Here is a 21,273-nt window from a genome sequence, read left to right as displayed (position 1 = left end):
TATGCCTTCTGATATCAAATCAAAACACACTTATGCTACCATAGGCTTTTGTCACCTTGCGGGTCGTGACTTGCATAAAATATATCCGGAACGCCGTCGCGACTTGCAATGCAGTCCCTCAAAAACAGTCGTCGTGGTCTCATGCCCTCAAGTTGACGGCTTCTCTTCGTTGTTCGACAAAGGGGAGCATGGGGGCAAGTAGATTGGGATCTCGCAGGGCAATAGTGATGTCGTCGGGCAGTCTTCCAGACATTAATAGCTTCTGTGATTTAAGGATTAGTAGGAACATTTAACAGGATTTCAGATGCACGCAGATCTAGACTCACCCTCTTCAAGTTCTCAAAGCTGTCCTCTTGGGCAGTGTACTCGCGGATCACCTCGTCCGTTTCAAAGTCGACGTAGACACGGGTGTCGCGCACCCGGACGATGACGTTGTCGAGGCGCATGAATAGGCGGCACAGCAGCAGCATGCGCTTGTCATGCACGCGGACCTTGACGCTAAAGATGGAGATGCCATTGTCGTCGAGCTCGCTCTCATACAACATGACATCGTCGAAGAACAGGATCGGGTCTCGGCGCTTCAGCAACTCGATGGGGATGGGCTTCTCCGAGGGCTGGAACTGCTTCTCGGCGGCCGGGTCGACGGTGCCGGCGTAGTCGGTGGAGTAACTCCAGTCGTAGGGCTTGACAACCTCCTTGATGCCCTGCGTGGTACCCTCACGGGTGCTCTCCCAGTCGCGGGCGTAGGCGACCTTGAGCATGCGGCGATCGGTCTTGTCGACGGCGTCCAGGGCCTCCGGGGTGGAGAAGGCCATAGACCAGCCCGAGGGCGCGTGGGTGATGGCAACGAGATTGTCGCCGAAGATCATCTCGGGCATGGGGATGCCGAGGCGCTCAGTGAGGTCGTCGATGACACCGGCCTTGGAGATGGGGAGCTTGCGCGTTGAGATGCGGAAGCGGTGCTGGGCGTGCGTCGTCGTACCGGCCGCAAGCGCCTGCGGCGTCGGAAAGGGCTCGTTCATGGCGGTGACGTGGCTCATGTTGGCGCGATGCGGGAGTTTCTGAGAATTAAATAGGATCAGGGCCGCGAGAGTGAGGATGTGGGCGGCGGATGCGGAGTGATTTCAGAAGTAGGCTGCTGTTTCGAATTCGAAGTTGAAGCTGTAGTGGGGTTTGGTGGGGGAGCTCCGAAACTGCTCCAAACGGCAATGGGCAATGCTCTACCCCGCCAAAGTTGACATGATCCCGATATCGTCACATGTTGAGTTGGAATTTACACACCCCGAGAGGCACAAGGGGCGCAAATATTTTGCAGGGATGAATCAAATATCAGCTACATATTTTATCGACAGTAGGGAACGTCCAAAATTGCATAAATCACAAGCGGACCTGGCAAGTTGCAGCTAGCCTGGCTCCTCGGATGCTCGAGGACGTGTTGGAACTCGAGTGGGCTCTGTCAAGCCATTTCTAAAAGTCACAAAGGTAACGGTCATAGGAGAAAGAAAGAAGTTAATGGTATGGGATTTCAAACCCGAGTCCCTTGCTGGCCTTACCAGTTGGAGCCTATGGTATATAATTGGGTCATAGTCGCCATCAAGGGAGTTGTGGAAAGCATCATGACCTTAATAGTTGTCAGATGTACCCGAATGGTTCAGAGTTGACCACATGTATCTCCGATGAGATTTCAGGAATTATTATAAGAATCGCCCATCTCTTCTCCTTCTGCAGAATGATCCTCATACCACGACTTGTTCTTTATCTGCGAGTTCAAGTGGCACCCGATTCGCATTCTACTTATAACATTTCATCAGTCCACAGTCCACAGTCCACAACATGTCTTACTTTAACCCTCAAGAACCCCCCGAACAACTCGTCTCCGATCAGGAGTCGGAAACTTTCGACATGACCAAAGACGACCCGATACCTACCCGACGGTTTATTCGGTCGCTCACCGAGGAGGCCCAGCAGATCCTGAGGGAGTCGTCTGTCGCTGAGTGCATGTCATTCATCTACAACACTGGCTATGGGACTTGCACCAAACATTGCTGCCAGGTTCTTACAGATGGGCAACGGCCAGAGATGTTTGCTCCGGCCCTGGATCCCGAACTGAGCCCCAAGAATATCGACGGCTCAACCAAGATTTCCCAATGGTTCGTTCCGAACATGCCAAGGCTAAGATCAAATGGCCACGCCAATGCTGCGGATGTTCAAACCATCGTCTCACTCATCTCAAAGTTCTGGGAGGTGAAGTGCCAAGATGATACCAGAGCAAAAAACATCATGAACTCCTTGACTGAGGATGCGGCGTGGTTACCGCCCAATATCCTTTACAGGATCTCCGCCGAGCGCTTTGCGTATGCCAACCAACGCGCTTTCCTGCTGCTGGACCCAGCAATGGTTCAACGAGAATGGGACCTCAGATCTAAGAGGGAGGCTACTCATAAATTCTTGGAGGAAAAAGTCCTCTTTTCTCTGCCGCCAGCCTGGTTTTCTGACATGGTCTTCTGGGGCCGCCCAGCCAAGGGCTACGATGAGCTCTCGAAGGCATACCTCGCATGGCGCAAGGTCTGGTACGTGCGTGTCTTCCGGCCTGACTCCAAGTCTATTCCTGCCAGGATCGAGTTTCTCGAGTCTCGCCTCAAACGCATCATCCCAATCTTGCACCTATGGGGCAATGTCCAAAACGACTACAACCTCTATCACTACCAGGAGTTGACCCGCAAGGACCTGCGCTACACCTACGAGCAGGAACCCGAGGCTCTCCGGTACATCCTCGAGAATCTCAGTTACTGGAAGGAGGAGTGCCAGATCCTCAACGACTATGTCGGGCTTCGCCGCGAAATACCCCAGGACCAGTTCCACTCGGCCAAGCGAGCGGCGCAGCGGGCTGGAACGGCAATGGACAACCTCCTGCAAGCTGAGGAAGCTCTTAAGAAGTCCATGTGTAATGCAAATAAATGCATCCAGCAGCAGAAGTTTTATATTGCGAAGCAGCGCTTTCTGGAGATCCAACGAGCTCTTTTCGAGAAGCCTATTCCTGGGGGAAGCGAGCTGGCGGAGCTAATTAAGAAGGGCTTAGTGTGAGCTACCCCCTTACGGCTTCTAGGACGGGATGGGAAGGTTTTTGATTGGAGTTATTGCCTGCCTCGGTGCGTTGGTAAGAGAAGGCTGGAGGAAATGGGGTTTCTAGAATTGATTCCATTGGAGATGTTTTTGATACCGGAGTTGGATTTTGAGGCTGGGATGATGGCGCAAAGAAGACACCGAGGACGAGTGATGATTTAGCCATAGTAGCGTCGAATTTCGCACGAGTATAGGATACCCAGGGGCTTAAAAATTACAGGTTAGACAAATACCCATTCATGATGAAAATAGGGTGTCATTGCAACTTAAGTGGCGGTAATAATAGTGTTGTTATTATGATGGCAGCTGAGGTCCGTTGCCAGGGCTTAGTCAAAGTCGCATGTCGCACTAAGCGCCGTGTTGCCCCGACAACCGGGCACCCGCACTTGTTTGCCCCGTCCACCAGCATGACCACCACGATATATGTCTGGGCCGCTTTGTATTTGAACTCTCCCAAGCAAACACCCTCTTCATCCTCCAACTTCCTACTAACCCCAGCACTTGCGCAGTCCTCGACCACAATGGCTGCCCGTACCCTTGAGGCGCGCTTTGAGCGCATGTCCGTCAACGATGAGAATGATCCTCTCGGCGACGGGTCCAAGGTCTACTCCAAGTCCAAGGTACGACCGATTTGTTCATGATATCGACCGCATGACGATCAAGTACTGACTGCAACAGGCGGCAATTGCTTCGGGATCCTCGCAACTCCCCCACGGCGCCAGTCGACCGAACCTCTTCAAGGTTGCGCTTCAATCACAAACCAGCAACACCGTCGTCACCCTGCCTTCGCAGGCCGCGCAACGAAAAGTCGCCTCCCCTACATCTCCCCCCAGAAAAGCGCTCCCTTCCTCGTCATCCCGCGCCTCCGGCGAGACTTCCGAGGAGCAGGCCGAGGCCAAGGCCCTCACCATTCCCAAGCAGCCGAGCATGCCTAAACAATTCCACCTCGGCATGTTCGAGATCGGCCGACCCCTCGGCAAGGGCAAGTTTGGGCGAGTGTATCTCGCCAAGGAGCGAACGACTGGGTTCATTTGTGCACTGAAGGTGCTGCACAAGTGTGAGCTGAACAAGAGCATCAAGACACAGGTCCAGAGAGAGATCGAGATTCAGAGCAACTTGAGGCACCCCAACGTCTTGAAGCTCTTCGGTCACTTCCACGACAGCAAGCGAATCTTCCTGATCCTGGAGTTTGCCGGCAAGGGTGAACTGTACAAGCACCTGCGACGCGAGAACCGTTTCCCCGAGTGGAAGGCTGCGCAGTACATCGCCCAGATGGCCTCAGCCCTCCGCTACCTGCATGGCAAACATGTCATCCACCGAGATATCAAGCCCGAGAACATTCTGGTCGGTATCCACGGCGAGATTAAGATATCGGATTTCGGATGGAGCGTCCACGCCCCCGGCAACCGAAGACAGACCCTTTGCGGAACTCTCGACTACCTTCCCCCAGAGATGATCAAGCCCGGCACTTCGCAAAACTGGTACGGCGACAAAGTTGACCTGTGGAGCTTGGGCGTCCTGACTTATGAGTTTCTGGTGGGCGAGGCACCCTTCGAGGATTCGGCTCCTGTCACTCAACGGAGGATTACGCGCTGCGATATGACCATCCCATCATGGGTGAGCCCTGAGGCTACTGACCTCATTAAGAAGGTAAGCGTTCAATCCCGAACTGCGAATGAGACCTCAATGACTAACATGATATTAGCTCCTGGTGTTGGACCCTGAGAAGCGAATTCCTCTTGACCAAATTCAAGTTCACCCTTGGATCGTGAAGCACTGTGTCAAGGGAGGCGAGAAGGCTGCCAGCCGCGAGAGGAAATCATGACGATGTAATGAGGTGGCATGAACCCACCGGTATGCTAAGGGCTTAAGGCGTTTTGATATATATGGCACATCATCGAGGGAAATTGGGCGTGTGCATAGGAAGGAGTAACGAGTTTTCTTTTGTGGATTCAATCATAACAGTCAAACGCAATGAGAACGCTGTTTTCATATGTTTGTCTGGGGGTATCGTTAAATGGCATTGGAGTAAGTAGAGGGGCTTCACGCTGCTCGGTTCGGAGCCCCTCGTCGAGTCTTTTTTCTTATATAATACACGCCTGAAACAGGGTAAATTCTATCATCTGTAGACTTCGTCGAACGGCCGAGTGTCTGAGAAACATGAGTCCCAGACCTGGTTGATGACCTTGTTGGCGTGGGTCTCGTCTTTGCATTGTGGACGAGCCATGACAGACTGCATTGCCCTTTTCCGCACGCAGTTCTGGAACTGTTGTGTCAACTTCCAGTTTCCTCTCGTGAAAGCCTCTCTGGTCCACCTGCACTCTCCACTGAGCATTGACGCACGAATCTTGGTAGAACAGTTAGCATTCTGTCCGCGGTTTTATGTGGAACCAAAGTTGAGTACTCACCTCGGTGCATGCGGCGTGCTTCAAGTCCTTGCCGCCGGTCCAGTCCACCTTCCATCGCAAATGGTCCCACGCGTGCACCATCTCATGCGCCAGTGTATCCTCCAAGTGTTTCCGATCGCGCACCTCGTTAGCGCACAGCAGGATGCCGTGGTTGGGGCTGAAGCCGCCAGACTGGCGATGGACTTGGCCGTCCTCCTCCAGATGCGCGGGGCAGCGGCGGCAGACGACATTCGACCGATCTAGCCGCCCGTTGAGACCCTCGATCTTCTCGGACATGAAGCGCACGACGGGGGAGTAGGTGAAGAGCCAATCGCGGTAGTCCTCGCAACGCTTGCAGTCGCGCTCCTCGTGGACTCGGTACCGCCATTCACGGTAGTGGAATTGGCCCTCGGGGGTCATCTGGCCAGCGAGGATCTTGAAGTAGTTCATCCACCATTTCGTCTCGGGGTCGAAGCCAGTGCGCAAGGGATCGTTGACGACCTCCTTGGGCTTGATGGAGGAGGGGCTTGGAGGTGCTGCCGGGGTCGAAGTCGGTGCCGGGGATTCGGATGCCATGGCTGCGAGGAATTCCGGGGTCGTGATCTGGCCAGAGTCAATTCGCTTGGTTGATGGTGCTAGTGATTGTCCTGTCGTTGCTTGGCAAGGAACCGATCGATGTATATAGCTTTCGTGATAGTCGCCGCGACACAAGCCATCGCTCTGCCTTCTGCACGGCAGAAATTCTGCCGCTTCGGGTCGGTCCCGCACCCGAGGGCGGTGAGAACCCTAGAGCGAAATGGGTGGCCAAAACAGTCAAAGCGCCTCGCCCGACATCGGTTCTGGCGACCTCTTTTACACTAGTAACTTACGTTCCGAGTCAGGCAGCCCAATCAAGCGAACCGCTGAAGAAGGAATCGCCAGGGTTCTACAACACAGACGCCCACGCCCAACGCTTGACAAAAACGCAGTCCCACATTCAAGACGACAGGGCGTACGAAATGACAAGTGAGAGCGTCGGCCAATGTAAGCGGTGTCCCCCTCATGCATGATACGATGCCCCTGTCTTGACTCTTGAGCTCTGGTATATATATTTTGTAGCCTGGGTGTTGTTGTATCGCCCAGGGCCAAAGACTCAATCAGTCAATCACCCCGCCACGAATATTTACTGATCCCTAAACCCCGCCGTGTTGCAGATATGAAGGGGAATAAGCCCTTGACGATTGTCATCAAGCTGGGTATGCTTACTCCAGGCCTGTGTTTCCTGTCTCACCGCCGCTTTCTCGGTTGCCAATTGCCCTCGCTGACACGCCTGGCGCACAGGAACGAGCTCCATCGTCGATGAGAAGACTCACGAGCCCCTGCTGCCGATTCTGACTCTCATCGTCGACACAGCTGTGAAGCTGCGCAAAGATGGCCACCGAGTCGTCATTGTATCCTCAGGGGCCATTGGAGTTGGTCTGCGACGCATGGATGTTGAAAAACGACCAAAGCATCTAGCACAGCTGCAGGTGAGACTTGAGTCGACGAAAATCCCCCCTGTGGCAGAGATTTTAACCATCCCGCACAGGCACTGGCAGCCATCGGCCAATGTCGCCTGATCAGCCTATGGGATAGCTTGTTCAACCACTTGAGGCAGCCGGTTGCCCAGATTCTACTCACCCGAAACGATATTGCAGACGTATGAGCGCCCCGGAGTGGTGTGGGATTCGTCCAAGCTAACACTACAACCCTAGCGAACGAGATATCACAATGCCCAGAACACATTTAACGCCTTGCTGGAACAAGGTGTCATCCCAATTGTCAATGAGAACGACACTTTGGCCGTTGCCGAGATCAAATTTGGCGACAACGACACCCTTTCTGCCATTACCGCCGCTATGATCCATGCCGACATGCTGTTCCTCATGACGGATGTCGATTGTCTCTATGACAAGAATCCTCGCACGAACCCAGATGCCCAGCCCATTGAGGTCGTAGATGATATTTCTGCATTGCAAGCCGATGGTATGTATAATGTGTTTAACGACATGTGATCAAGAACTAATACGGCTCAGTATCGAGCGCTGGCTCCTCGCTCGGCACTGGTGGCATGAGCACAAAGATCGTCGCTGCCCGGTTAGGAACCTCGGCAGGAGTTACAACAATTATTGCCAAGTCCTCAAACCCAGGAAATGTTCTCAACATCGTCCGCTACCTCCAATCAAAGCGAAAGTCATCCTCGTCAGCATCCCCGTCCGCAGGGGAGCATAGTGAGGAGTCCCTCTCGCGGTCAACGTCGTCTTTGAGACTATCAACTCCCCCATCAGAAGAAGATTTGGCTGTCCCATTGCACACACGGTTCTTGCCCTCAGAAGATCCCATCCGAGACAGGCATTTCTGGCTCCTACACACTCCGAACCCACATGGCACCTTGTATATCGACTCGGGGGCTCACAAGGCGCTAATTGGCAAGGCGGGTCTGCTGCCGGTAGGAGTCGTCGATGTAAAAGGCAATTTTGCCCAACAGGAAGTCGTTCGGCTTGTTCTCGTGCAACGGCGCAGGTCTCCTGGCCCTGATGGGAAGCTCTGGGAGGCGCCTCAAGAAGTGGGTAGGGCGATAGTAAACTACGCAGCCGCTGAGATTTCTCGAATCAAAGGGCACCAGAGCGTGGATATCCAAAGCATCCTGGGATATGCGGACAGCGAGTACGTTGTGCATCGTCAACACGTCGGCTTCTTCAGGAGAGAGAGCCGGCCAGTAACGCCGACCCGGGAGATTAATCAAGCGATGATGGAATAAGATACAAAATAGATGGGGGGTCAAGCAAATACAGCGTCTTTGATTAACAAGTGCCTATCTGATAATCCAAATCTTGATTGACGTGACTGCCAATTTTTCCATCCCCGGAACGCCACTCAAATGGACAAACACCCCAACGCCAGTAATGTCCTGGTATCGACCGTCTAGACTAACCAGTCGCAAACAAGTTGTCCTCGTCACGGAGGAACTCTCCGCAGTCCGCCTGCCGGAAGCAGACAACTCCGGTGGGATCCAGCCTCCTGGCCTCAGCGGTGCTGCGCGCGGTGACACCGAATCCCAGGGGGGTATCGTTCATGCTGTAGACGACGACACCCTGGTGTTCGGGGCAGTCCTCGGACCAGCGACCGACGTGCGCCTTGACGGTGTTGCCGCCGTACAGGAAGGGCATCGTTCCGTTCTCCTTGACCCAGATCTTGTAGCGCGCATGCTCGGAAATGATGGGCAGCGCGGTGATGTGCATTCGGAACTTGCCAGACTTGGTGAACTTGCCTGGAGGGATTGGGTTAGCTGAGGAGTGCGTACCAGGGTTTAATCTTCGGGATAGCTAACCAAGACAGGTACCGAGGGATAGAAGCTTCTCGCGGGCAATGGAGGTCGCAATGTTCGCGATGGAGAGGCGGACGTAGTAAACTCGGTCCTTTACCAGTCTGAAGACGTATCGGTCGGCATTGGGAGAGTCGTCGAGGGGCGCGATGAGGTTCTTGAGAGAGTTTCCAGTGTAGGTGGCAAGCTTCTCGAAGAGGACCTGAGTCTCCTTTTCTGTGAGGGGGCGCATCTTGTCTGGAGGGGAATGGACAATGTCGTGATGCTGGTTTCACTGGTGTTGAGCAAGCGGTCGTCGTCGCCGGGGCTAGGAAAAAAAAGTTCCCAGCCCAGGCGCCGATAAGGAGCTTATCGGGGGAGTGGGGTTGGTTGGTTAGCAGATGCGCCACTCTAGCCGTGGCTGAGAGCGAGGCTGCTTGTTCGTGGCTGCACGTACCTCGAGGCCCTGAAAAGTCCTACAACAGCGCCTGGAAGCCCTTGGAGGTCAATAGAGGGGTAAATGGTTCTCCCCCAGGCAACCCAGAACGCCCCAGAACACCCCACCGCCCACTGAAAAGGGCCCTATCTCGGCGAATCGAAGTTCCCGCGAGACTGCTTCTGAAGTTCCAAACGCGCAAAAGCTTTAGAAAAGATAGGGTAAGGTACCGCCAGCGACCGGCAAACCAATCAGCGACTAGAGCCCTGCAAGCAAAGTCGCACCAGGCAATTCCCCCACCATCCACCACCGTCCATCTCAGACCAGAACAGAGGAACCAAGTGCGGTTGAGCTTGTGACTCACGCACTTCTTTCCTCGCGGCCCATCGACCCAGTGGATGAAGCCAATTCGTCTCCCCTCGCTCTCCGCACCGCTCGCAACTTCGTCATCGACATCGACATCAACATCGGCACTGACATTTGCACCGTCGCTGCCAACTCGCTCCCCGCCGTCGTTGACGCTCCATCGGTTCAGGGCCTGCGCCGCCAGACGACCTCCCCGCATCGCCTGCTCCCGCTCGTTCGCTACATCGCGACCCCTCCACGCATTCCAGGTGCACAAGCAGCAGAAGTACAAGCCAGACACCATGACTTCCTCCGCGACGACCCTCAAGGGCCAGCCCCTCGACAAGGGCGTCCTCGATACCATCCTGCGCCGGCGCCTGTTCTACACCCCCTCCTTCGAGATCTACGGTGGTGTAGGTGGTCTCTACGACTACGGTCCCCCCGGCTGCTCACTCCAGGCCAACATCGTCGATGTGTGGCGCAAGCACTTCATCCTCGAGGAGGACATGCTCGAGGTTGACACCACTGCCCTGACCCCGCACGAGGTCCTCAAGACCAGCGGCCACGTTGACAAGTTCGCCGACTGGATGTGCAAGGACCCCAAGAACGGCGACATTCTCCGCGCCGACCACTTCGTCGAGGGCATTCTCGAGGCCCGCCTAAACGGCGACAAGGAGGCTCGCGGCCTCAAGGTGGAGGAGAAGGAGGAGGACCCCAAAAAGAAGAAGAGAAAGGCCAAGACTGAGGCTGTTAAGCTCGAGGATGCCGTCGTCAAGGAGTACGAGGAGGTCCTCGCCAAGATCGACAACTACGGTGGTCCTGAGCTCGGTGAGCTCATCAAGAAGTACGACCTCAAGAACCCTGCCACCGGTGTCCAGCCCTCCGACCCCGTCGCCTTCAACCTCATGTTCCAGACCGCCATCGGTCCTAGCAGCAACCTTCCCGGTTACCTGCGCCCCGAGACCGCCCAGGGCCAGTTCCTCAACTTTGCCAAGCTCCTCGAGTTCAACCAGTCCCAGATGCCCTTCGCGTCCGCCTGCATTGGCAAATCCTACCGAAATGAGATCTCCCCTCGTGCCGGTCTCTTGCGTGTGCGAGAGTTCCTAATGGCTGAGATTGAGCACTTCGTCGACCCTGAGGGTGGCAAGAAGCACTCTCGATTCCACGAGGTCGAGGACGTCGAGCTCGTCCTTCTTAACCGCGACACCCAGCTGTCCGGCAAGACCGAAACCAAGAAGGTCAAGGTTGGCGAGGCCGTCAAGTCTGGTCTTATCGACAACGAGACTCTGGGTTACTTTATTGCTCGTATCCATCTTTTCATGCAAAGGATTGGTGTTGATGAGTCCAAGATGCGCTTCCGACAGCATATGGCCAACGAGATGGCCCACTACGCCTGTGACTGCTGGGACTGTGAGCTGTTCACCACCTCCGGCTGGATCGAGTGTGTCGGCTGCGCTGACCGAAGCGCCTATGACTTGACTGTCCATGCCAACAAGACCGGTGCCCCCCTAGTCGTCCGCGAGCGACGTGAGGAGCCCCTCGTCATCGAGGAGTGGCAGATCGATATCGAGAAGAAGAAATTCGGTCCCCTGTTCAAGAAGGACGCCAAGGCTGTCGAAGCCGCTCTTGAGGGTACCTCTCAGGAGCAGCGTGAGAAGCTGGCCAAGGAGCTGAGCGAGACTGGCAAGATCACCCTCGAGGTGGCTGGTGTCGCTGACGGCAAGGTCCAGGTTGCCAAGGATTCAATTACCATCGAGTTCCGCAAGCGAGTCGAGAACACTCGCGAGTACACCCCCAACGTTATTGAGCCCTCTTTCGGTATTGGCCGAATCCTATACTCTCTCATGGAGCACTGCTTCTGGACTCGTGGCAGCGAGGGTGGCGACGAAGCTCGTGGTGTAAGTAACACCCGTCCTTTTATTGACGAGCGTATGAGCTAACCCATTCTTAGGTTCTGTCCTTCCCTCCCACCGTGGCTCCTACCAAGGTTCTCATTGTGCCTCTTTCTTCCAACGAGAAGTTCAAGCCCCTGTTGAAGACGCTTTCCCAGCGACTGCGTACCACCGGTATCTCGAACCGCATTGATGACTCATCTGCCACCATCGGCAAGCGTTACAGCCGAAACGATGAGCTTGGTACTCCCCTGGGCATCACTATCGACTTCCAGACCGTCCAGGACGGTACCCTTACGCTCCGAGACCGTGACAGCACGACTCAAGTGCGCGCTGACGAGGACAAGATCATCGAGGCTATCAAGTCCCTCGTCGACGGCAGCAAGAAGTGGGCCGACATTGAGGCAGAGCTTCCCAAGTTTGAGGGTCAAGAGGTTGAGGTCGTTAGCCGATAGAAGAGATGGGTGTAGAGGTGATGTAAATTATAGACGACTGAGCGAACTTGGCTGCGTCGGTGGATGAGCAGAGTCAGGCTGACCATTGGGTCGAGGAATTGCCCAGATTCGATCTAGATATCCCAAGGAACAAAATAAACCAAAAAAATGTGGTCAAAAAGAAACTCTACTGATCAAATGTGCCAGACTGGTTTGCCTTTAATGTGATGACCATCTATCTAAAGAGGGCATGTAACGAAGAGTCACCACAAACTTAGGTCCTCCGCACATGTCCAATGCAGTCCTACAGTAATCTCCAATCCCTTCAACGGGATGTTCCAATTGGACCTTCCAATAGTACGCAGGTAGTCTACAGATATGCTCATTTTGGGGGTAGAGTTCCCGTTAAGGTTAAGGGGTGACCTGGAGGCCGCCGTGCAACACAGTTACCTCATCAAGGCTCAGATGTACAACAGGACACGGCATAGGGCGAAGACGGCCGTGTTTTGGAAACACGCGCTGCGTTTCGGGCCGTCGCGGGCGGTGCTGGAAGGTGATTTATTTATTCTTGGACTTTTATGGTTCGGCAGCGTCTCAGGGATTCAGGATTCAGGATTCGGGATCCAGGATCCAGGGATGAGGACCCTTCAACAACAGAACAGCCGTGGATCTGCAGACTAGGGGGCTGCAAAGACCACCATCCACATTGCTGCCCGGCGGGGATTCTGTGCTCCTTAGCCAACGGCCAAGCAGCGGTATGGCAAGCGAGACAGCAAGAGACATGGCGATAAAGGTACTCGTGGCCCTCTGTTGGTTTGTCTCGGAAATCAAAGGCAATTCTGGTTCTGGCACGTTGGAATATTACGGCGATGGTAAACAACGCCATGCAATCCCCTCCCTTGAGTATAGTGTCATTTCCATCTGGAACGGGACGAGCTGGCCGAGCCTCCAGGGGGACGGACGCCAGGAACAGACGCCAGTGACAGCCTTCACCAGGGGCACCACCATTTTACTTTGCGGAGCATGATGACTACGTGCTCGCAGAGATTGGGTTGCAATGGCGGGGCCCCTGCCCGTCGATATCTCGTCTTTGGTGACAGACGAGGAACATCCACAGGTGAAGACGGTGGGATGGTTCTTAGATGGGACGTATTGCGGCAACGCGGAGGTGATCCGAGTGCACCAATAGCGTCCGATCCGCTGGCGCCGTCGCCGTCGCCGCCGCCGATCCTGGCTCGCACGCGCTGGAACAGTGGAAAGGGCCGTCGCCACATGTTTACGGCCTCGGCCTGGCCCATGTTTGGCTTGTCAAGATATGCCGATATGATAACAATGCTCATGGCGTTTCTGTATGGAGGACGACAATGCGAGAGCCCACTGGGGGCCTCAGCAGCCTGTGTTTGGTTCATTTTGATCATTTTGATGGCCCACCCTGTCTTGCAATGAGGTGGTGTTAGGACCTGGGTCGAGCCCCTGGCATCTGAGTACATCTAGGTACATCTGCACAATGGCGATGGTGATGGCACATGGAAACTGCAGTGCACCGCACAGCAAGGCACAACCCCAGACCATTCCATGGGGCGATCGCGACGCCAATGTCACCCAAGGAGAACATCTACGACGCGTTGGCCTACCGTCACGTTGCAACCCCGACATGGACATGGTTGAGGCCAGGGGAAGACAAGATTGGACTGTGCGATTGTGCGGTGGTAAGTGGACATGGCCAAGGAACCCCAGCTCACCAGCTCACCAGAAGCCAGAAGTGCTAAGCCGGAGTAGGTACGTACCGCGCCCGCAAGAGTCCTCCCATGTACCTGGCACCTTAGGTAACTTCCAGTACTACCTACCTACCTACGTGAGTTGGTAGTTGCGGCGGGCTAGACCCGACGCCTTTGTGGCCCGCCGCCACGGGCGAAGGAAGGAATGGGGTGTGGGCTGGCGGTGCAGCCCCCCAAGCCCAATCCCAAGGTCCGCTAGAGCTCATTAGCACTCAGCACTGAAGGCTCTATGGGCCTAGGGGGATTAGTAGGTTTCTTGATGCCTCGAGCTACCAAACGTAGCCGCAAATACAGCAGCCGGGGACCGAATACACGTCAGAATCAGCTAGGCATTGGCAGGTATGTGTCCATACAACGTGCCCATACCCGTCAGGCAAACACAACATCGGGCACCTCGCAAACAAACAACAGGAATACCGGTGCAGCACGGCCGTCCGTCGCACAGCGTGTGCCTCGTTACGGAGTAGAGGTGAGCGCAATGGAGACATTGCAAAGAAGCGGGGCAGCATTTCTCCCTGACGAATTCGGCGTTTTTAAGTTGGTTGTTGGAGCAGGATCCAGGCTGGAGCAACGGAAGCTTCTGCTGACAAGTGCAAGGCGGCCTGTGGCAGAGCTTCTTGACGGCGGTGGGCTACCGCTATTCGGCAAGCCCCAATCTTATGACGGAGTTGGTAAGTGCATCAAAGGTGAGGAGTTGTTTGCTTCACCTGAAAGACGCCCAGTCAACCGACGTCGAACATGTGTACTATGGATGCGGGAGCAGAGGCCCGTCTATTAGCTGGAGTTTCCCACTGAATCGCTCACCCGCCGACTCGCTCACTGGGGACCTGTTTGCTGTGGGAAGGGGGGTCGGATGCTGCAGCGGGCAGCAGCGGGTGCTGGAGCGTGCTGGGCCTTTGCTGGGCCTTTGCTGGGCCTCGCCTGACACCTCCTTCCCCACCCCTCGTTTCCCCCCCGTCGCCGCCTCCTGCTACTTCTCCTGCCTTACCTGCTCCTACTAATTACTCCCTCTTCTTCTCCTTGGTCGCTCTCTCATCCACCCTCATCGCCCGACCTCCTCCTCCTTTCACCATACCTTCTCTGGATGCCTTCACCAGTTTGAGTCTGCGCTGTACCAGAAATCCCTGGCGCATCTTGGGGTGACTGAATCCCTGCGCAGTCCTCTGGCTCTGCGCTCCATATCCTGCCAGAGCAGGCCGCCCTCCACCCGCCCATCATTGCCGCCCAGGCGCCTCCACCCATTCCCCCCGTCTCTCGTCACCGACGACGGGCGACCTTTCGCCTTGACCGCCGCTCCAGCGAACTACATGCACTTCACGCCCTCCCCGTGAGAAGGGCTTCTTGCTGCGCCGACGACCAGATTGCGCACGGCTATTCGATTGCAGCCTCGCTCATTCTCGTATTCATTCGACCCTCGCACCGCCCACGGCAGCGCTCCCGGAGGCCGTCACCCTCAAACACCAAACGCAGCCGCAACCTGAAGCGACTCAGCGAAACAGCAAGCGTTGCATCTACCCGGCGCATCGCCACAACCACTCCTCGCGTTCTTAATTTAGTATACAATTGCGATTAATACCCTCCCATACCTCCTTGAACTCAATTCAAGATGGCTCAGAACAGGTACGTCTCTCAAACTCGCTCCTTGAACCCAATCCTCAAGAAGCGCGCCTCACGCGGCAGAGCGGGGTGAGGGGCCTTGATCTTGGTCCTGTGTTGTCAAGGCTTGTGACAACGGAACCACCAGAAGTGGCGCTCCCACGACTCACTTCCCGCTCAGCGTGACAAGGTCTGGCGAAATGGCAGTTTGTCTCCCGCGATAAAGGGTGGTGCATCTTTATTTCGCCACCAACGCCGCAGACCTTGTCCAACCATCCACACCACACCGAGCTTTGTTGTAGATGGTCGGCGACTAACAACCTACAGTATGTACGCGTCTGGCCAGTTTATGAACCCTGGCCCAGCGCCACGACCTCCCACCGACCGCCCACGCCTGGCCCTCACCCCCAACGCCAATCTTCCTGGGAGCATGGCCAACATGGCCATTTCCCCTATTCGCAGCACCGCGACCTCGACCTACACCGGTTCCACCATCTCGCTCCCAATTGCGCGCCAACAGTCCAACAATACTGATGGCATGGGAGGCGTTGCCGTCAAGAAGGAGGGCTGGGCCTCAGTCAAGGAGAGCAAGAACTTCATTCAGCCCTGGAAGCAAAAGTACCTGATCCTCCGCAAAGAATCTTTGGATTTCCACAAGACGGAGGGTGGCAAAGTTTCATATACCCTCTACTTGCGGGACGTGGTCAATGTTGGTCGAGTGGAAGCTGCGGGTACCATCTTTGAGATCAAGCGGAAGCCAGATGGCTCATCCAACAGCCCCGGCGATGATGACGGTCAAACCAAGACACTCCAAATCAAGGTGAAGAGCGACGATGATCTCTACGAGTGGATTGATTTCATCTACGGCGCCTGCCCCGGCATGGGCGGTGTCAGCAACCCGACCAACTTCTCTCACGCCGTTCACGTCGGATTTGACCCCAAGACCGGCGAGTTTGTAGGCTTGCCGCCAGAGTGGTCGAAGCTCCTCAACTCGTCTGCCATCACCAAGGAGGACTACGAGCGTAACCCCCAGGCCGTCTTCGAGGTCCTAGACTTCTACACGGACCTTGCCAAGAGAGCAGAGAACCCTAACCAGTACTCCAGCCTCACCCCTACTCCCCCTGCTTCCAGCCAAGGAAACAAGCAGCTTGGATATGGCGGTGGTTCATCAGTGGCTCCTCCTCGACCGGCGCCTCCTTCCAACGCGCCCCGGACTCCAGGCTACACCAACACTTCTCCCTCGAATGCTCCTCGGCGCCCTGAGCGCCCTGACCGGCCTGATCGCCCCCCGGTTGCGGACCAGCAGCAGCAGCGCCAACAGATGCAGGCGATGGCGCCCAACTACGTGTCACAGGAGGCTTTGAGAGAAGAGCAGCGCAAGAAGCAGCTAGAGGCCCAGCGACAGCGAGAGCAACGTGACATCGAAGAGCAAAACCGTCGCGATCTCGAGGCTTTCAACGCCGCTATTCCCAAGACCAAGGTGCCTCTGGCTCAGCAAGAGATTGGCGGCGGATACAGCAGTGCATCCCAGGCAGACCGCTACAACCCAACGAGAGCGGCTCCCCCTGCGCCAAAGCCCGCACAGTCCAACGGGCTCCGCGCTCAGAGAGCTGCCCCCTCTCCTCCAACTACATCCGCCCAGCGGCCCCAGCTGGCCACTCAGCAGAGCTCGGGCGCGCTTCGAGACCCCTCTCAAGGGCGCTCTCGCAACGACAGCCCAGGTGGCCATGCCAATGCCCCTCGGTACCCCAACGGCAACCAAGCGTCGCAACCCCGACAGCCCCAGGCTCAGGCCCAGGCTTCACGGTTGCCTGCCCCTGTTAAGCCGCTCAATGTTGCTCCTAAGCCTAGTCAGACTCAGCAGTCCGATAGTGTCAAGGCTGCCGAGGCCGCACTGACAGCTAAACCCTCAGCTTCGGAGCGAAAGCAGGATGTTCGCATGTCCACCATGTCTGAGAGTGAGGTCATGGCCAAGTTGAAGGAGGCAGTGTCCAAGGACGACCCCAACCTGTCCTACTCCAAGCAGAAGAAGATCGGACAGGGTGCTTCTGGATCAGTCTACGTTGCCAAGATCAAGGAGACTGCCGTAGGAATCGCCCGTGAGGTGATTCGCCAACAGGGACCTCGAGCCCAGGTCGCCATTAAGCAGATGGATCTTGCTCATCAACCCCGCAAAGAGCTGATTGTGAACGAAATCATGGTCATGAAGGACAGCCGACACCGGAACATTGTCAACTTCTTGGACGCATTCCTGCGCAACAACAATTCTGAACTTTGGGTAGTCATGGAATTCATGGAGGGTGGTGCCCTGACCGATGTCATCGACAACAACTCATCGATCTCGGAAGAGCAAATCTCGACTATCTGCCACGAGGTAAGTTGCTTCGTGATGATGCATTTCTATCCAATGTATTAACATATTTCCAGACATGCCAAGGACTGCAGCACCTCCACGCCCAAAGCATCATTCACCGAGATATCAAGAGTGACAACGTCCTTCTAGACGCTCGCGGGAATGTCAAAATTAGTAAGTCGTCAGATCCGGAGATGGCTTGGACCGATAGCACTGACACCACAAAGCCGATTTTGGCTTCTGCGCCAAGCTCACGGAGACCAAGTCAAAGAGAGCGACCATGGTGGGTACTCCTTATTGGATGGCCCCCGAGGTTGTCAAGCAGAAGGAGTACGGACCCAAGGTCGATATTTGGTCTCTGGGCATCATGGCCATTGAGATGATTGAATCGGAGCCCCCATACCTCAACGAGGAGCCTCTGAAGGCGCTGTATCTTATCGCTACTAACGGCACGCCTCGCCTCAAGAAGCCCGAGAAGCTGAGCAAGGAGCTCAAGGCTTTCCTTTCGGTCTGCCTGTGCGTGGACGTCAAGAGCCGCGCGTCGGCCGACGAACTCCTGGCCCACGACTTCCTCCGCCACGGTTGCCCTCTGAGCAGCCTTGCCGATCTGCTAGCATTCAAGAAGCACGCCAAATAAGGGCGAGCACTCGAGTAAATTCGAAAAGCATTCGCTCTATTCTGATTTGGCACTTTTGATGTGGTTTTGGAAGCAGAGCTGACGCATATATTCCCCCCAAATGATGGTTTGGCGTTTAGGATTGGGACGAAGTTGATTTGCACCCTTCTTGGCATGATATTGCCCCGCAGCCTCAAGCTCTCTACGCCAACTTATCCAAGGCACCATGACAGGGCGCTTATCGATGATGATGCTGATGTCCTGTGCGAGAGCTGGCAAGTAACCACATAGGCCGGGCCAGGTCACATGCGGACCCTTTGTGGCTTTTTAGGAGAGGTTCATACAGGAGGACGGCAGGTTCCCTTGTCAAGGAAACGAGGTTTACGCAAGGCTAATGTAACTGTCGCCCACATGGGAAACTATTCCCAGGAAATGACTAGAAGACAACATAGAGGAAATCAAGGATTGCAATGTTTACGTGTTTTGTACATGGCCTGCTGTACTCCGTAGAATGTATGCAGATGCTCTTGTCCAATTGTACAGCCAATCTTTGTTTAAGTGAGTGCATGTCGGCAAAGAAGCCGTTATGGGCAGAAAATTCCCAGGCCTCATGGGAATCTCTAAAAGGGGGAATGCAAATGCAAAGCTTGACCAGTAGCATCAGGATGCAGTGACCAGACGCCGCATCCACCCACTACCAAGTCGACACGCAATGAGGCAGTGGATGGGGTCTCGCTAGCATCCCATTCACAAACAGTGGCTGGCTGGAGCACCTTGCACAGCAGCGTGGGCTCTTGGCTTGGGCCACTAATACCTACGAGTTGAGTGGACGAGGAGTGCTTATGGAACACAGCCCATCGAGGCCCGCATGCGCATACGAAAGCTTGCCTCTTGTTGGTGATGTGGCTGTGGCCGAAGAGAGAGCAGGTACAGTAGGCGTCAACACAACCTAGCCCCCACTTGGCACTTGTAGTCGTGGAGACCCATGCCAGCTAGTGCCGACGTAACCCCCGGAAGTCGATACATATTACGATGAAAAGGGATGCAGCAATAAGAAACGAGGAGGGGGGACTTTACCAAGTGCCGAACCGAGAACAAGACGAGAGCCGTCGGTACGAATACAGAGGGCGGCCTTAATTGGCTATGAATGGCCGGCCAGAGGTGGGAGATGAAACGGGGGGAGGTGAACCGTCCCCTGGGAGAAAGGGGAGAAGGGGGAGAAGGGGGCGGCGGGTGCCACAAGGCGGATACCAAGCCAAGACCACAAGGGCCAGAAGGTCTAGAAGGGCCAAAAGGTCAGCCCAGTCGGGCGGGATGGTGAGGGCGGCGTAGTAGGGGGTGTCAGCCGCTGGGGAAACCAGGGCTTAGTCCAAAAGTGGTTCTTCAAGGGCCGGCCCGTCAGCATCGCGGAGGGGAAACAGCATCGTGAAGGGGAAAAAAAGAAGCAGGTCATCGATGAGAGGAAACACGGCTGCGAAGAGGAAAAGATCAGGGTGGCGGAGAGGATGGATGGACAGTGACGGCCAGCGGTGCGAGAGATAAGGGATGAGGGATGGCCAAGCAAACACAGACACGCAGATGCACCATGTAGCGGTACCAACTTACATGATAATGATAGCACACGACACCGAAACGGCTCGTAAAATGGGCGGGGGCGCTTTGCGGACACATGTACAGTCTGTAACTCACTCCGTATGCAATGCATACGAACAACTAGCTTGCTTGCATATGTGCGGGTAGGGGGCATTGTAGGGCTTGTTTCAGCATCGTGGTTAGCAATCCTCGACAGGGCAGTGCAGGCTGGTGATTGGTGGGGACATTCGTTGGGTGAAAGGGGAGCGTGTATGGGGTTGCCGCCAATAGGAAAGTCTCCAGGTGGTGTGTCGGACTGTGGAGGGAAATTGAACTATGAACGAGAGAGTGAGTAGAGTGCGTGTGTGAGAAAAGAGCTGACGGCATATCGTTATCCATCACAGCTAATGATCACAGCTAATGCATGCGATCATCGTCAGGGTGTCTAGTGAAAAGGCGGTGCCAGTGTCTGTGCCAATGGCCAGCTCCGTCGTGGCTTTCTTGCTGCGACGCACGACAACGACTCTGACGAGCGACTCTGACGAGCGACTCTGACGAGCGACTCTGACGAGCGACTCTGATGACGAACGACGCTGGATTAGCTGGCCGTTGTTTAAAACGCATCCGGGGAAGAGCCTTGGCAAACGCTAGATAGATATTTGATCGATTTTCAAACCAGGTGGACTCACAGAATCCATTGATTCATACTACCTACCTTATTCACACCTTGTGTGTCGGATATCAATCGAGCAAACACAGCATCTCATCAGTGCTGTAGTGCCGTTCGTGCTCTCTCTCTCTCTCTCTCTCACACACACACACACACACGCACACACATCGGACATCGGACAGGGGGGTATCACAAAGCGAAGGATCGGGGCAGGCAGCCTGCGCCATGGGTTGGGCCCCCTGGGAATCGGGGCGTACCGACCAGAAAGGGGACGGAAAGCGGAGAGGGAGAGGCAGGGAATAACGTACGTGGTAACGAAACCAAGGCAAACCCATCACCTCCTGTAACTTTAAAAACCACAGGTACTGTACTACAAGTGCTACGGTGGATTTGTACTTCGTACCTCCCTAGGTGGTAGGTAGGTACCGCTACTCAGGCAATATACCTTATGCGCTGAGGCGGACGGGACAAGACAGCTACTTAAGCATAGAAGCTGGACAAAGCAAGGAAGCCACCTGAATAGCGTGTCAGGTACAGTGGTACATGACCATCTGAGGCAAGGGGGGGGGGGGGGGTTGACGATGACGATGCAGAGAGAGAAGGGAAGGGAAAAGAGGGTGACAGAAAGAGATACGTTCTTCTCCCCGCCGCCGACGAAGGCAAGTCTGTCCCTGAAGTTGTGAGGGAAGACAAATTGAGGGGGGGAACTAATAAACTGGATCTATCCAGAAGTGAGTTCAGCATGCGTG

At 55.2% G+C, this 21,273-nt stretch overlaps 10 protein-coding genes across 10 annotated transcripts; 6 read left to right on the top strand and 4 right to left on the bottom strand.

The window, feature by feature from the left end:
* Positions 1-139: 139 nt before the first annotated feature.
* BGZ61DRAFT_525826 (TIP41-like family-domain-containing protein) lies at positions 140-1,040 on the bottom strand (the record flags this gene model as incomplete). The annotated part of the gene is made up of 2 exons (XM_046252836.1): positions 140-262; positions 327-1,040. 2 exons carry the CDS (start codon positions 1,038-1,040, stop codon positions 140-142), a joined length of 837 nt encoding a protein of 278 aa, XP_046112538.1.
* A 793-nt stretch (positions 1,041-1,833) lies between these two features.
* On the top strand, positions 1,834-3,084 carry BGZ61DRAFT_525825 (uncharacterized protein; the record flags this gene model as incomplete). Its single annotated transcript, XM_046252835.1, has 1 exon — positions 1,834-3,084. One exon carries the CDS (start codon positions 1,834-1,836, stop codon positions 3,082-3,084), a length of 1,251 nt encoding a protein of 416 aa, XP_046112537.1.
* Positions 3,085-3,644: 560 nt separating this feature from the next.
* BGZ61DRAFT_338934 (kinase-like domain-containing protein) lies at positions 3,645-4,948 on the top strand (the record flags this gene model as incomplete). Its single annotated transcript, XM_046239176.1, has 3 exons — positions 3,645-3,743; positions 3,802-4,773; positions 4,829-4,948. 3 exons carry the CDS (start codon positions 3,645-3,647, stop codon positions 4,946-4,948), a joined length of 1,191 nt encoding a protein of 396 aa, XP_046112536.1.
* Positions 4,949-5,045: 97 nt separating this feature from the next.
* On the bottom strand, positions 5,046-6,334 carry BGZ61DRAFT_21917 (peptidase M76 family-domain-containing protein). The gene is made up of 2 exons (XM_046238081.1): positions 5,532-6,334; positions 5,046-5,470 (listed from the first exon to the last, which is right to left on the bottom strand). The coding sequence occupies exons 1-2, from the start codon at positions 6,084-6,086 to the stop codon at positions 5,243-5,245; spliced, it is 783 nt and encodes a 260-aa protein (XP_046112535.1). The 5' UTR covers positions 6,087-6,334; the 3' UTR covers positions 5,046-5,242.
* On the top strand, positions 6,216-8,325 carry BGZ61DRAFT_438917 (Aspartate/glutamate/uridylate kinase). The gene is made up of 5 exons (XM_046244300.1): positions 6,216-6,745; positions 6,831-7,018; positions 7,078-7,188; positions 7,244-7,514; positions 7,565-8,325. The coding sequence occupies exons 1-5, from the start codon at positions 6,706-6,708 to the stop codon at positions 8,287-8,289; spliced, it is 1,335 nt and encodes a 444-aa protein (XP_046112534.1). The 5' UTR covers positions 6,216-6,705; the 3' UTR covers positions 8,290-8,325.
* Positions 8,326-8,458: 133 nt separating this feature from the next.
* BGZ61DRAFT_525821 (uncharacterized protein) lies at positions 8,459-9,085 on the bottom strand (the record flags this gene model as incomplete). Its single annotated transcript, XM_046252834.1, has 2 exons — positions 8,459-8,799; positions 8,860-9,085. The coding sequence occupies 2 exons, from the start codon at positions 9,083-9,085 to the stop codon at positions 8,459-8,461; spliced, it is 567 nt and encodes a 188-aa protein (XP_046112533.1).
* Positions 9,086-9,915: 830 nt separating this feature from the next.
* Positions 9,916-11,960, top strand: BGZ61DRAFT_525820 (uncharacterized protein; the record flags this gene model as incomplete). The annotated part of the gene is made up of 2 exons (XM_046252833.1): positions 9,916-11,511; positions 11,565-11,960. 2 exons carry the CDS (start codon positions 9,916-9,918, stop codon positions 11,958-11,960), a joined length of 1,992 nt encoding a protein of 663 aa, XP_046112532.1.
* Positions 11,961-12,791: 831 nt separating this feature from the next.
* BGZ61DRAFT_543951 (uncharacterized protein) lies at positions 12,792-13,601 on the bottom strand (the record flags this gene model as incomplete). Its single annotated transcript, XM_046255254.1, has 2 exons — positions 12,792-13,419; positions 13,574-13,601. 2 exons carry the CDS (start codon positions 13,599-13,601, stop codon positions 12,929-12,931), a joined length of 519 nt encoding a protein of 172 aa, XP_046112531.1. The 3' UTR covers positions 12,792-12,928.
* Positions 13,602-13,856: 255 nt separating this feature from the next.
* On the top strand, positions 13,857-14,698 carry BGZ61DRAFT_21866 (uncharacterized protein). Its single transcript, XM_046238073.1, has 2 exons — positions 13,857-14,056; positions 14,129-14,698. Exons 1-2 carry the CDS (start codon positions 13,947-13,949, stop codon positions 14,493-14,495), a joined length of 477 nt encoding a protein of 158 aa, XP_046112530.1. The 5' UTR covers positions 13,857-13,946; the 3' UTR covers positions 14,496-14,698.
* Positions 14,699-15,752: 1,054 nt separating this feature from the next.
* BGZ61DRAFT_339130 (kinase-like domain-containing protein) lies at positions 15,753-18,303 on the top strand (the record flags this gene model as incomplete). Its single annotated transcript, XM_046239201.1, has 3 exons — positions 15,753-17,687; positions 17,741-17,840; positions 17,894-18,303. 3 exons carry the CDS (start codon positions 15,753-15,755, stop codon positions 18,301-18,303), a joined length of 2,445 nt encoding a protein of 814 aa, XP_046112529.1.
* Positions 18,304-21,273: the final 2,970 nt, after the last annotated feature.

The sequence above is a fragment of the Ilyonectria robusta genome (genome assembly GCF_021365365.1).
Source record: "Ilyonectria robusta strain PMI_751 chromosome Unknown BGZ61scaffold_1, whole genome shotgun sequence".
Classification (NCBI taxonomy): Eukaryota; Fungi; Ascomycota; class Sordariomycetes; order Hypocreales; family Nectriaceae; genus Ilyonectria; species Ilyonectria robusta.
This window is presented reverse-complemented; position numbering and strand designations above follow the sequence as displayed.